The sequence below is a fragment of the Phodopus roborovskii genome, unplaced genomic scaffold (genome assembly GCF_943737965.1).
Source record: "Phodopus roborovskii unplaced genomic scaffold, PHOROB, whole genome shotgun sequence".
Lineage (NCBI taxonomy): Eukaryota > Metazoa > Chordata > Mammalia > Rodentia > Cricetidae > Phodopus > Phodopus roborovskii.
Genome location: NW_026126469.1, coordinates 4111619 through 4124370, shown reverse-complemented (window position 1 = coordinate 4124370; position 12752 = coordinate 4111619). Strand labels below are relative to the sequence as shown.

The 12752-nt window shown below is 44.4% G+C and overlaps 1 protein-coding gene across 1 annotated transcript in view; it reads left to right on the top strand.

Moving 5' to 3' along the window:
• Crkl (CRK like proto-oncogene, adaptor protein) overlaps window positions 1–9619 on the top strand; it is a 37934-nt gene extending 28315 nt beyond the window's left edge. The window contains exon 3 of the mRNA XM_051191101.1: window positions 5901–9619. Coding sequence (XP_051047058.1) covers window positions 5901–6035 — 135 coding nt within the window. The 3' untranslated portion in view covers window positions 6036–9619. The remainder of the gene's footprint in view (window positions 1–5900) is intronic.
• The last annotated feature ends 3133 nt before the right edge of the window (window positions 9620–12752 follow it).

The following is a 12752-nucleotide window of genomic DNA, read 5'->3' as shown; positions in this document are numbered from 1 at the left end:
TTATTTATTTTATGTGTATATGTATATGCTTGAGTGTGTGTATTTGAATCACATGTGTACAGATGTCCATAGAAGACAGAAAAGAGTATCGGATCTCTAGAGGTGGAGTTCCAGGCAGTTTTGAGCAGCCCAGTGATGTAAACCAAACTGGTCTTCTAAAGAGCAGCAAGCACATGGCTCTATATCACTGAGTCATCTTGGCAACCTCTCTCTGGTTTATTTTTATATAGGCTGAGTTTTCTTGTCCCTTAGCCACTCTCAAATAATCACTCAGAGACTTATTAATAATTACAAATGCTCATCCAATAGCTCAGGCTTATTACTAACTAGCTCTTACAACTTAACGCATTTTAATTAATCAGTGATGGCCTTACCTCTATCCCATTTTGTATGTTCTCCTTCTGGCTATTGACTCCTCTGACTCCACCCTTCCTTATCCCATCATTCTCAGTTTTGCTTTTCCCACCTAATTTTATCCAGTTCTACTATTGGCCAGTCAGCTTGTTTATTAAACTAGTCACAGTGACAAATCTTCACAGTGTACAAAAGGATTTTCTACAGTATTTTGAACCCCCAGTATTTAGGTTATATCTGTTCTCTGAGTCTTTTGAAGTAGCTTTCTCAAAGCCTGTTGTGTTGTGCAAGTTCCCTTCAGTGACTGGCTAGAATTCTCAGATTTCTATTTTGTTTTCTTCATTGGCTAGAATTAAATTCACATTAACAGTGTTGTGACTTCATTTTGTTTGTTTTAGACAGGATATTGATATATAGCCAAGAAACCTTGAATTCACTAAGGATGTGTTTGTGTGTGTCCCTCCCTTTCAGGTTTGCCTTATACTTGGAAGGATTCTCCTATCCCACAGTGTCACAGCACTGTACACTGTGTGTAGCTTACAACAGCAGCTTCGTTTCTGCTTTTGCTTGCTGAGGTGAAGCAGTATGCCAAGCATAATGAAGTGTCTGTGTCTTAGAACGGTCTCAGTGTCCCACAGAGAAACACAAAGCAGAAACAGCTCAGCAAGGCAATGCTTTTTGTTGACAGAGTGGACCAGAACCAACCCAGGCTGGCTGTAGTTTATTACCCACGTTGTGTTGATTCTCCATCATGTTCATCATGAAGCCCCTGACTCAGCCCTAGAGGTCCAAACAGGGTCACAACTTCCTAATATAAGGCTGCTTTCCCTCATCTCTGTCACATTCCAGTAATGGGAAGCTTTTCCCCTAAGGCTCATCAGTACCCACAGGCTGCCTTAAGAGCCTTGGGTGTTGATGCTTTGGCGGTATGTGACTGTCCAGGGCCCATGGAATCAGCCTTTGGGTTTCAAATTCATGAGGACTGACCAGACTCTCTTACTTGATTCTGGATTAGGTCTTGCTTTATTACCCAGGCTGGTTTTGAGCCCTACTCAATAGTAGCAGTCAGCACAGGTGCCCATCTTACACTTCTGTCTTGAGTGTTATGTCAGTTCTTGCAACTAATTTTTAGAAATTTTTTACTGGCAAAGATGCTTTTTTCCATGATTACAACACTATGTCAGAAGCAAGACTGTTCCCTGGATGTTGATATAAACCTGTAGTCACTATCTACTGGAGGCTGAAGCAGGAGGATTAACAGTTCAAGGCTAACCTGGGTTACATGGTAAATTCCAGGCCACTCTGGGCTACATAAATATTGTGACCCAGCTGTCAGAAGAATAGATGTGTCTGTAGATACAGGTTCTCACTCTGGAGCCCATGATGGTTTCAAGATAAGTAGTCCTTCTGTATTAGCATCTTGGGTGCTATAATTACAGAGATGGATCATGCCCATTAGTCCTCTAAAAGATGTCTTTAGAAAATTCTTCTGATGCTAAAACCAGGGAAAAGTTCTGTGGGGAAAGCACTTGCCTCCTTTTATTACATGTGTGTGCTTAAGAGCAACTGAAGAAACTGGTGCTCTACCTTATACTGTATGGACCGTAGAGATGAGGCCTGTATCTGCTGAACCATCTTGCCACCCAGGGTCCCAACAGGGTCTCACTGTGCAGCCCTGGGTATCCTGGAACTCATGGAGATCTGCCTGCCTCTGCTTCTCACATTTTTTTTTTTGATATTTTTTTTTCTATTAGCAAATGATATTGTTGTTGGCTGATAAATCAGAATGAACTATTCTCCAGAGAATTTTGTTTGCCTGGGGAGGTAGCTCCTCAGGCCATAAAGCACTTGCCACACTAGCACAAGGACGTGGGTTTGTTCCTCGGAGACCATGTAAAGAGCCAGGAATGGTGCATGCATTTGTAATCACACTGCTAGGGAGAAGGAAATACTTGGATACCTAGGGCTCACCTACCAGTTAGCCTGGCCTAACTGGTGACCCTATGTCCCAATGAGATAGCGTGTATATATATGTGTGTGTGTGTCTGTAATACATGACATAGACATATATGCCAAAAAGGGGGGGAATGGTTTGGTTTTTTGGGGTGTGTGTGTGTGTGTGTGTGTGTAGAAATAGGGTACAAATACTCTTAAATTGATTTGGTAATTTTCAAATAGTCTACTGCCTTGGCCTCTTGTGTGCTGGGGTGTGTGTGTGTAGAAATAGGGTACAAATACTCTTAAATTGATTTGGTAATTTTCAAATAGTCTACTGCCTTGGCCTCCTGTGTGCTGGTTTGTGTGTGAGTGTGTGAGTGTGTGCACATATGCACATGAGAAGAGGTAGGCACATTTCACCATGCACATGTGTCAGTCAGGGTATAAATCTGTAGTGTCAGTTCTTCCCTCATGGGTTCTGAAGATTGAATTCAGGTTCTCAGACTTGCATGGCCAGTACCTTACCCACCAAGCCATCTTGCTAGCCCCTCATGGCTTTGCTATTTTTCTTTAAAAAAAAAAAAAGTTTTGTTTTTAATTAATTTATTTTTATGTATTTATCATGTTTACAGTGTTCTGCCTGCATGTGTGCCTGCAGGCCAGAAAAGGGAACCAGATCTCATTACAGATGGTTGTGAGCCTCCATGTAATTTTTGGGAATTGAACTCAGGACCTCTGAAAGAGCAGCCAGTGCTCTTAACCTCTGAGCCGTCTCTCCAGCCCCTTGATACTTTTTTTAATGAATATATTTTCCTTCACATACTATGTTTTCTATTGAGTAAATACCTTCAAGAGTGTATACTGCTTTTGTGGAGAACCCATGTCAGGAGCTTGTCAGCTCCGGGGGATCTGACACCCTTGTACTCTTCAGGCACCCATATTCTTGTACACATACTCACACACATGCAATGAAAACAATAAAAATAAATATTTGTAACAGTAAAGGGCAATGTGTCTGTGGTGCTGGTAGAGTGCTTGGCTTGGCATGCAGAAGGCACTGTTTATAGTCACAGGAGGGACTAGGTCAGGTGCTGCTTCCAGGCTCTGTCTAGCTTGAAGTGGCTTGTTTTTCTGTTTTATTGACTCTATGTATGTAATGTACATAATTGTTGCTATGTTGTTATCTAACATACTCAACAAGCATTGGCCACATCGCAACTACAGAATGTTTACTGTCAAACCGCAGGAGAGATAGGGAAATTACTTAAGGATATGAAGCTGCCTTAATGAAATCTCGTGGAAAGAAGTATAAAGAGTTGTTTTTCAGTGTCTTGCATACTCTATTCTTGTCTTCCTGTTATCTTTATCCTGCTGTATCCATTAGAATGTTTTATTAGACACTGATTTCACATCTCCCTCCATCTATCATTCTGTTTGCTTTTATGGATTGTTTCAAAGGGGTTGTTTGGTTAGTTGACTGTGACTTTTTGAGACATGACTTGATGGAATCAAGGCTTTGAACTCACTGTGAAGCCAAGGCTAAACCTGATTCCTTGATCCTCCTTTCTTCAGTAGATTATAGACAGACAGATGAACACACACACACAACACACACACAACACACCACAACATGTAACTCTGTGTGTGATTTTTTTTTTTTCTCCCTTTATTTCTTTTAACATCTGCCATTTCGAAATGCATTTTTCTTATGTGTCATTTCCTCTCCTGCTCTTTGTGGTGCTGAAACTCAAACACTAGGACTTGGGCATGCTAGACAAGCATTGCACCAGCAAGATATATGATATACTCCTACCTCTGGCTCCCCTTTACCAGTTTTATAGGACCCCTGTTACCGACAAAGTTGAAAAATACTAGGTAAGGGCCAGCCACATGGCTCGGTGGGTAAAGATGCTTGCTGCCTATCTTGGGGACCTGAGTTATTCCTAGGACCCACCTAGTGGAAGGAACTGACATCTCATAAACATTTTTAATATTTTATGGATATGTGTGTTTTTCCTGCATGTATATATGTACACCACTTGAATGTTTGGTGCCAAAGGTAGGCATTGCCTCCCCTTGGAAGTGGAGTGATGGACAGTTGTGACCTGCCATGTGGGTGCTGGGAATTGAACTTGGATCCTCTGGAAAAGCAGCAGGTTTTGTTAATAATGGCTGAGCTATCTCTCCAGACCCATTGTATTTTGAGACCCTATCTTTATAGAAAATTACAATAGGCAGAAGAAATTGGGAGTATCATGAACAACATACAGTCTTGGCACACATGCGGTCTTGTACCAACTCAGTGTTCAGTTATTTTGTTGCAAGTAGTGGTAGTTTTTTTTTTTTTAAAGCTAACCTTCTAAAGATCATAAAAACAAATTGTCAGAATAGTGAAGGCTAATATGTCAATGGTAGCACACCTTGGTTATACTTTTTTGTAATAATTATATAAATACAATTTTGAAAATCCTGATCAAATATTTGTTGGGCCCTGAGAGTACTTCCAGAGCTCTCTAGGTCCCCAAAATGCTTTGAAAACCTCTTTTGTTTTATTTATTATTTTTGGGCTGCTAACTATGTAGTCCAGGCTGGCCTCAAACTCAGAGATCCGCCTGCCTCTTCCTCCTAAGTGCTGGGATCAAAGGCGTGCACCACCACTGCCTAGCAAAGACCTCTTTACCAATAAAATTCCCAGCTTTTCTTAGATGCCTGTCCTCCAGCAGTGGATAGAATTCATATACCCTGCATTTTTTTCTTTCATTACATTTATTTGTTTATTTTGTGTATGTATTTGTGTAGCTCAGAGCTAAGGAAACCTCAGGTTGTGACTTACACCTGTAAGCTAGGCACTCGGGACTGAAGGGCAGACCAGCCCTCTAGTGTCCCCCACATCCACCCACTGCATCATGGATACTTAGGGGCCATGGTGAGTGAGGTGATGTTGCTGATAGAAGCCCCATTCCTGTGAATTGAGGTGAACAGATTCCCTTTTCCTGTCTTCTCCTTCCTCCCCTTCATGTTTTTGTCATTGTTTTTTGAGGTCAGAGGTCAACCTCAGATGTTGTCTTTATGTCCACATGGTGGCTCACAGCATCTGTAATAAGATCTGGTGCCCTCTTTTGGCAAGCAGGTATATGTGCAGACAAAACACTGCATACATAGTAAATAAATCTTTCAAAAAAAAAAAAAATATATATATATATATATATATGTCAAAGCAATACAGTCTCTTCTTTTGAGACAGAATCTCAGTGAAACCAGACTGTTCTGGCCTTGACCTTCTATATGCTGGGATTGTGAGCACCAGGCTTGGCTACTTCCCACCCTTCTGTGTAGCTTGACATGCACATGTATGTTCACCTATTAGTAACCACTGGGGTGATGACTGCTTTGTGCTCAGAAACTGTTTCACAGATACTTGCCAGCTGAGAGGTGTCCTAGGTACACTGGTGGCATCTTGTGTCTTTGTAGTACTTGATTTTCAGGTCCAAACAGTGAAGAAAAAAGGTTAGTCTTAGTCTTTGGATAGGTAGCATTTGTGGGTTAATGTGAACTGTCTTTCTTTTGTTTGCACAATGATGCTAATTTTGTCTTCTCTATCCCTACAGGTTGGTGACATTGTAAAAGTCACAAGGATGAATATAAATGGCCAGTGGGAAGGCGAGGTGAATGGGCGCAAAGGGCTTTTCCCTTTCACACATGTTAAAATCTTTGACCCTCAAAACCCAGATGACAACGAGTGATTGCTATTGCTGTCCCTGCTGCTGCTTTGTTCTGCCTGCCATAGTCTCCTTTGAAGTGAGAAGCATTCTCTCACATGCAAGTCACACCTAGCTGCTGGCGGACGGCTTTCCATACATTGGCGGGCTCCTGCATACTTGGAATGCTTCCAGCAGCTTCGTCTTGACATTTGTATCATAGTCATGCTGTCAAAGAGTAGCTGATTTTAGAGTTCTTGTGGATTGTAGACTGGAATGCCGGTGGAACCGCACAGGTAGAGAACTGAACACAAAAAGGGCCTCCCTTCTCATCACTGCCTTGCTTGTCACATAGAACGTGTGAGCCTGCTGGCGTCCACATGGACAGGGTTAGCCTCCGCAAGCTCTTGCCATTGCTGGGCCACAGAGCAGTGGCTTTGCCATCAACTTGTTTTCCTTGGGACAACAGAGGAAGTAAACTCCAGACAGTTCTTTCCGAACTTCTGAAATCTGGCTTTTTTCCACTTGGTTTTGTTTAGTTTTGTTTTTGGAAAACTACTTCATTAGTGTGATCTGAACAGATTTTTAAATAGTAGGTTGAATTTTTGTGATAGTCTAAGGAACAGTCCCTGAGCTTCCAAACTGAAGCTGCTGTATGTAACTAATGGAATATGAAAAGACACCCTGAAGTGGAGGCCTTTATCTTTTGGTTGCCATGACCCTGTGTACCATGTGGCAAACAGTACACACAAACCACAGTCATGGTGTGCCATGCTGTATGCAGCTGGGAAACACCAGGGTGAGCCGTGGTCTGTGGAGTCTGGTCAGAAAAGGGTGGAGCACTTGGTCAGTTCTAGCTAGCTTATCAATGAGTGCACCCTTTAAGAACAGTGGATTTACCACAAAGTCTTATCAGCCCTTCCTAACCTGACCCAGCCTGTCCCAGGCAGCTTGAAAGTGGCAGTACTGTGTGTTTTGTTCCACTAAGGCTGTGGAACAGTACACAGTGCTCCTAAGCAAAGAAAATGCAGACTCTGGGACCCTTAACCTATATACCATGACCCAATATGCAAGTCAGTTGGTACAAATGTGTGTCTAATCCCTTATCCACATGTGGCAAACCTGAGTTCTAGATTTTTTCTGTAGTATGCTGTTTCGGCTGACCTTGATGAGGACACACCTCCACATACAACACCACAGAAGACCCAGAAATGTAGCAGTGATTTAGTGAGTAGCTCCAGCATCTACACAAAAGCTGCAACTGTGAGCCTGGCTGTGCAGGCTCTTAGGCTGTAAGAACTAGTGGAGTATATTCAGGAGACAAAACTAACACAACCATTTGTCCACTATATTTATTTCTCTTAAAGTGTGTGTGTGTGTGTGTGTGTGTGTGTGTGTGTGTGTGTAATGTGTATGTTTTGGACATGGTGGCACACACCTTTAATCCCAGCATTTAGAAAGGCAGAGGCAACCAGGTCTCAGAGTTCAAGGCTAGCCTGGTCTATGTAATGTGTTACAAAACAGCCAGGCCTATAGACAGAGACTGTTTTAGAAACACACCTTCACCCCCGCCCCTCAGTGTATGGGTATTTCCCTTCATGTATGAATGTGCATCACATAGGTGCAGTGTCTAAGGAGGCCAGAAGAGGGCATGGGATCCTCTGGACCTGGATTTATTATGTGGGTGCTAAGAATTGTGCCTGGGTCTTCTGTAAGAGCAGCAAGTGCTGTTAGCCACTGAGCCACGTTTTGAGCCCCATCTGTTTTTCTTTAAATCAGTGCTCCATCAGGCTGATAACATAATAAAGAATGTTCATGTGACATAATAGTCCTTTGGGGGTGGTATCATCCATCATGTTTCCATGTCTGTGGCTTTCCAGAAAAAAGTAGTAGAGGTCAGTTCTTTTTGTCTCTGAAAGCTGCCATTTTTGGCAAGGTCTGTTGAGGGAACCCCAAACCCTGCCTAGAACAATACTTGCCTTGTGGCTAGTGACCCAGTTCAGCCCTATGCCTTTGGATACCTGCACTGAATACATGCCTTGTTCACAGAGGACACAAACCCCAAGGACTCACACCCATTGTGGGACTTGAACCTCCTGCCTTATACATGGTAGATAAACCCTCTGCCACTGAGTTCTTTTAAATTTTGTGATGGGATCTCCACCAATTGCCATGCTAGCTTCAAATTTTCCATACCAGCCTCAGCTGAAATTACAAAGGTTTGAGTCACCACACCCAGCTCTTAAGGTCTTTTGAAACTGCTTTTAACTAAAGTAGCTTGATAACTTTTGATTATAGCAGTTTGCTTGGCACAGGCAGCCAATTTTGAGAAGAGGGTTTCCCTTCTCAAGTCTGTTGACCAGCAAGAAAGACTCCATGTAAATTCAGAATCAAAATGCCCCATAAACTTGGAGTTTGGTTTCTGAAATCAGCTAATTTGGCCCATGTAAATGTTTCTATAGCTCCCTCAGATCCAAAGCTGAAAATAAGACAAGTTCAGAACTCTCAGGATATGTGCCAAAAGTAGTAATTTCCTGACTTAAATTTGTGCACTGATAGAAAGTGGCATCTTGCCTAGGTCCCACTCCTCTGGGCAAACCCTCGGCCTCAGAAGGGAATGTGATCTGGGGTTTTCCTTCTGTGACCATCATTACATGGTCTGCTCTGCTGTATTGTAGAGAGTACTGGGGTGACAACCCACTCACTGTGGCTGTTGTGTCTGAGAAGGAGACAACTAGGTAGTCTCGTCATAGATAGCTAGGCTGCAGTCCTGTTTCCTGGACAGAACCTCCTGCAGGAAGCATCCTTGTCACTTCTACGCTGCTTTGATACCACCTGTTGCAGGGTTACCAGGGTGCACTGGCTTTGGTCACCCAGACGCAGAACCCCCTGCTCACCGGAAGAGACTCTGTGCCCTCCCTTGGAGATGCACATCTCTGGCACTGCGCCAGCCTTAGCCTTCCTCTCCAGCTGTTTACAGACAAGATGGGCCAGGACTGATGGCCACTGCTCTTGTAACTTTTGTTCAGAATAATGAGTGTTTTTAAGGGATGATGTGTTCTTGTTCCAGGTGTTTATAATTTAATCTTTTAATACTATGTTCATTAACCTCTTAAAATGAGTGAATCCTTGATTGTTGTAACACAGTACCTAAGACTAATGCTCTCTGTGGACTCCTCACCATGGGACCAGAGAACCACATCCCTGGGACTGCTGCCAGTCTGGACACTGAGCTGCTTGTATATTCTCGAGGAGCAGGAGGACAGTTCTCTAAACAGGAGGAACAGTGGCCTTGCTTCTAGACAGCCTTCACTGTGTGTTTTAAAACAACATAAAACTCTTTTGACATGTGTAACTTAAAGATCATAAGTGTCAGGCAATAATATTTTCTGTGTAAGCTTTTAAAATTATTTTTGGGGATCATAGCTTGTTTTATTTTGTGCTATAAAATTAACAGTATTAAATGACTTATATTCTTAGAATACATTGAGTGTCTTTTCTTAACAGATTAGTGCCTTTTTATTTTTGTATTCCATTTTACGTTACTGGTCCCAGCATCAAAACCCTTGTTTCCATGGCCTGTTTGTACATTGTCTCAATAAAACTTGCACCAGCTGGCAGTGGCAGCAGCCTCGGTGTTTCAGTGTCTGCTCAGTCAGTCCCCACCAAACTCTCCCAACCATTAAACTGTGGCGGAGCCCATGGTAGTCACATAGACTCGATCATGCTGCTCCCTCCTGTCTTACCCAAATGGCAGCTTCTTAGTCTGGGAAGTAACTGTTCTCAGAATCTAGTGAGTGCTGTGGGAACTCCACACGTGGACTTAGCCTTCCTAGCAGGGGGCCGGGAGTTGTGCAGAAGACTGCTCTGCTCTGTTGAGTATCTGCTGAGAACGAACTAACCTGAGGACCTCAGTGGTCAGGGAAAGCAAGCCATCCTGTCTGCTGCCATTCCTGTCTGTATATAGACCTCCTTGTGAGCTTTGAGGATCTTGGGGGCTGGGGGACTTTTGTGTGGATGTCTTGCTTGAAATCCTCACAGATTGTTGGATGGTAGTGGTGGTGCATGCCTTTAGTGCCAGCACTCTTGCTTCCCAGTAGGCAGGGGCAGGTGACTCTCTCAGGTGGAGGGTAGCCAGGGTCACCTTCCCCTGCTGTGACCCTGTAAGCACATTTCATCTTTTATGTACATTTTATTCTTGTGCCTGTTTGTTTGTGTATCAAGAAATTCAAACCCTTAGACTTTGAAAATCCTCCTGCCTACAGATGCTGGAATTGTGAGCATGTGTGGGCAGGTGCATTCCAAGTCTCCACCTTAGAAAGTAATGAGAACCACTGTTCTGCAGGCCTGCACCTGAGGTACCCAGACCTCCAGCATCTGACGTTCACCCTTTAGACCTCAGCACTTTTATCCCCCACCAGCAGCTCAGATGGAGACTGGCCCTAGTTCTGACTGATAAGACGTGAGTGCTGGAGGTCGAAGTATAGTGAGGTTTTAGAACTACTGTGCCAGTGGACACCCGTCTCTGGCCCTGGCTCCAGAAATCTCTGAGCCAGGGCTGTAGTCTGTCTAATGCCACCTGTGCTGAAGAGGAGCTAGGTCCCATAGAGTTGAGACTGGCCTTGCACCCCCTTCCCCCCCCCACACACACACATACACCACCACACACACCATTTATTTCAGAGACAAACTACCAGTGAACCTTTTGACCTGGGCACCAATAGCCCAGCAGCATGCATAGAGCTGCCCTCCCCAACTTGGTACTGGAAACTGCTTGCTCCAAACCCCTCTATTGCACCCTTGGGTCACCTGAACCTGAAAGCACAAGTATTGCTGGCCAGTTCTTAAGACGTGCACATGAGGGGACACTTAGTGCTTCACATCTCCTAGACTCCAGAGAGCTACAGCTATCGATGGCTGCCCCCTATATCCTAAGTGTGGGGACAGAGGACCTCACATCCTGAAAGGGACAACCTGACCTTGGTCTGGAGTGAGGGTGAGAGGACCCCAGAAAATGTTCAACCCTTCTGGATGCTCCCTATTACTCTCGTGGGTTGGGAGTGGGGAGCTGGCAGGGTCTGGTGGTTGTGTTCGGGCAGGTAGCCCCTATTATCTGCCCAAATAGTTGCTTATGTCTCCAAAGCAAACCAGTCCCCAAGGGATGCTGCAATCTCAGTCTGAAAGCAAGTTGTTGGGACTAGTTCACTTTCCTATTGTTTTCTGTCTGTTATGTCCCTCCCACCTTTTTATGAAGCAGAGTCGCTACATAGCTAGCTCTGGCTGACCCAGAACTCACTGTGTCTTAAAGGAGTGCACCATTGCGCCTGGCTTTATCTTTTTTTGTTTGTTTTTGGTTTTGGGGTTTTTTTTTTGTTGTTGTTTTTTTTTTTTTTTTTTTGAGATAGGGTTTCTCTGTGGCTTTGGAGGCTGTCCTGGAGCTAGCACTTGTAAACCAGGCTGGCCTCGAACTCACAGAGATCCGCCTGCCTCAGATGTGGGAGCTGCAGCAGACGATGTAGGTGTAGGGTGACATGCCTCTTCCCTCCAGCTCTCACAACACCACTACACCAGCACAAGGGACTAAGCCCATCAGTTCAAGTTCCAGCCCTGTTACCTACCAGCTGTGTACTCTTGAAGGAAGGGGTCTGTCTTAGGGTCCATTGCTGGAACAAAGCACCATGACCAAAAAGCAAGTTGGGGAAGAAGGGGTTTATCTGGCTCACACTTCCACATTGCTGTTCATCACTGAAGGAAGTCAGGATAGGAACTCAAGCAGGACAGGAACCTGGAGGCAGGAGCTGATGCAGAGGCCACGGAGGGGAGCTGTTTACTGACTTGGCTCAGCCTGCTTTCTTTTCTAGGCAGGAGCACCAGCCCAAGGGTGGCACCACCCACCATGGTCACTAATCTGATTGATCACTAATTGAGAAATGCCTTACAGTTGATCTCATGGAGGCGTTTCCTCACCTGAGGTCTTTCCTCTGATGATCTAGCTTGTGTCAAGTTGACCACACCAGCCAGCACAGGGTCCCTAACCTCTTTGAACTTCTGTTTCCTCATCCCCTGACTAGTTGTGAAGAATCAGACCTGCTGGTACAAGACTGTAATAGCAGCTACTCCAGAGGCTGTGGAAATGAAAGCTCTAGGCCTCCCTGAACTACAGAGTCTGTTCAAACCAGCCTGGGCAACTTACCTTGTCTCAGAATGAAAAATGCGAAAACAAACTAGGCAGTGGTGGTGCACGCCTTTGATCCCAGCAGCCTGTGAATTTGAGGCCAGTCTTGTTTACACAGGGAGTTACAGGATACAACTCAGTTTTGAGTTTAGTATGAACAGGCCCTGGGCTCCTCCCCCAGCACCTAGTGTAGGGTGCATGCCTGAAATCCCAGCTCTAGGGAGGTAGAGGTAAGAGGATCATCCTGGTTACAGCAAGTCAAGGGCCAGATTAAGCTAAATGAGACACTGTCTCAAAAAAAAAAAAAAAAAAATTTCCCCACAGATCTTTTGTTGATCATATATATACCTCCAATTCTCAATTCCCACTCCACAGCTATCCCAAATGCCTAACATATCCCCCTGCTCCCTTCATGCACTTTCTTGGTTTTGGTTTTGGTTTTCTTTGGAAGCTACTGAATCTGCTTAGGGATTTAGCTCAGTGGTAGAGCTCTTGCCTAGGAAGGACAAGGCCCTGGCTTTGGTCCTCAGCCCTGAGGCAGACAGGGGTGGGGGGGAGCAACCTGAGTCAATTAGTGCTGCCTGTTG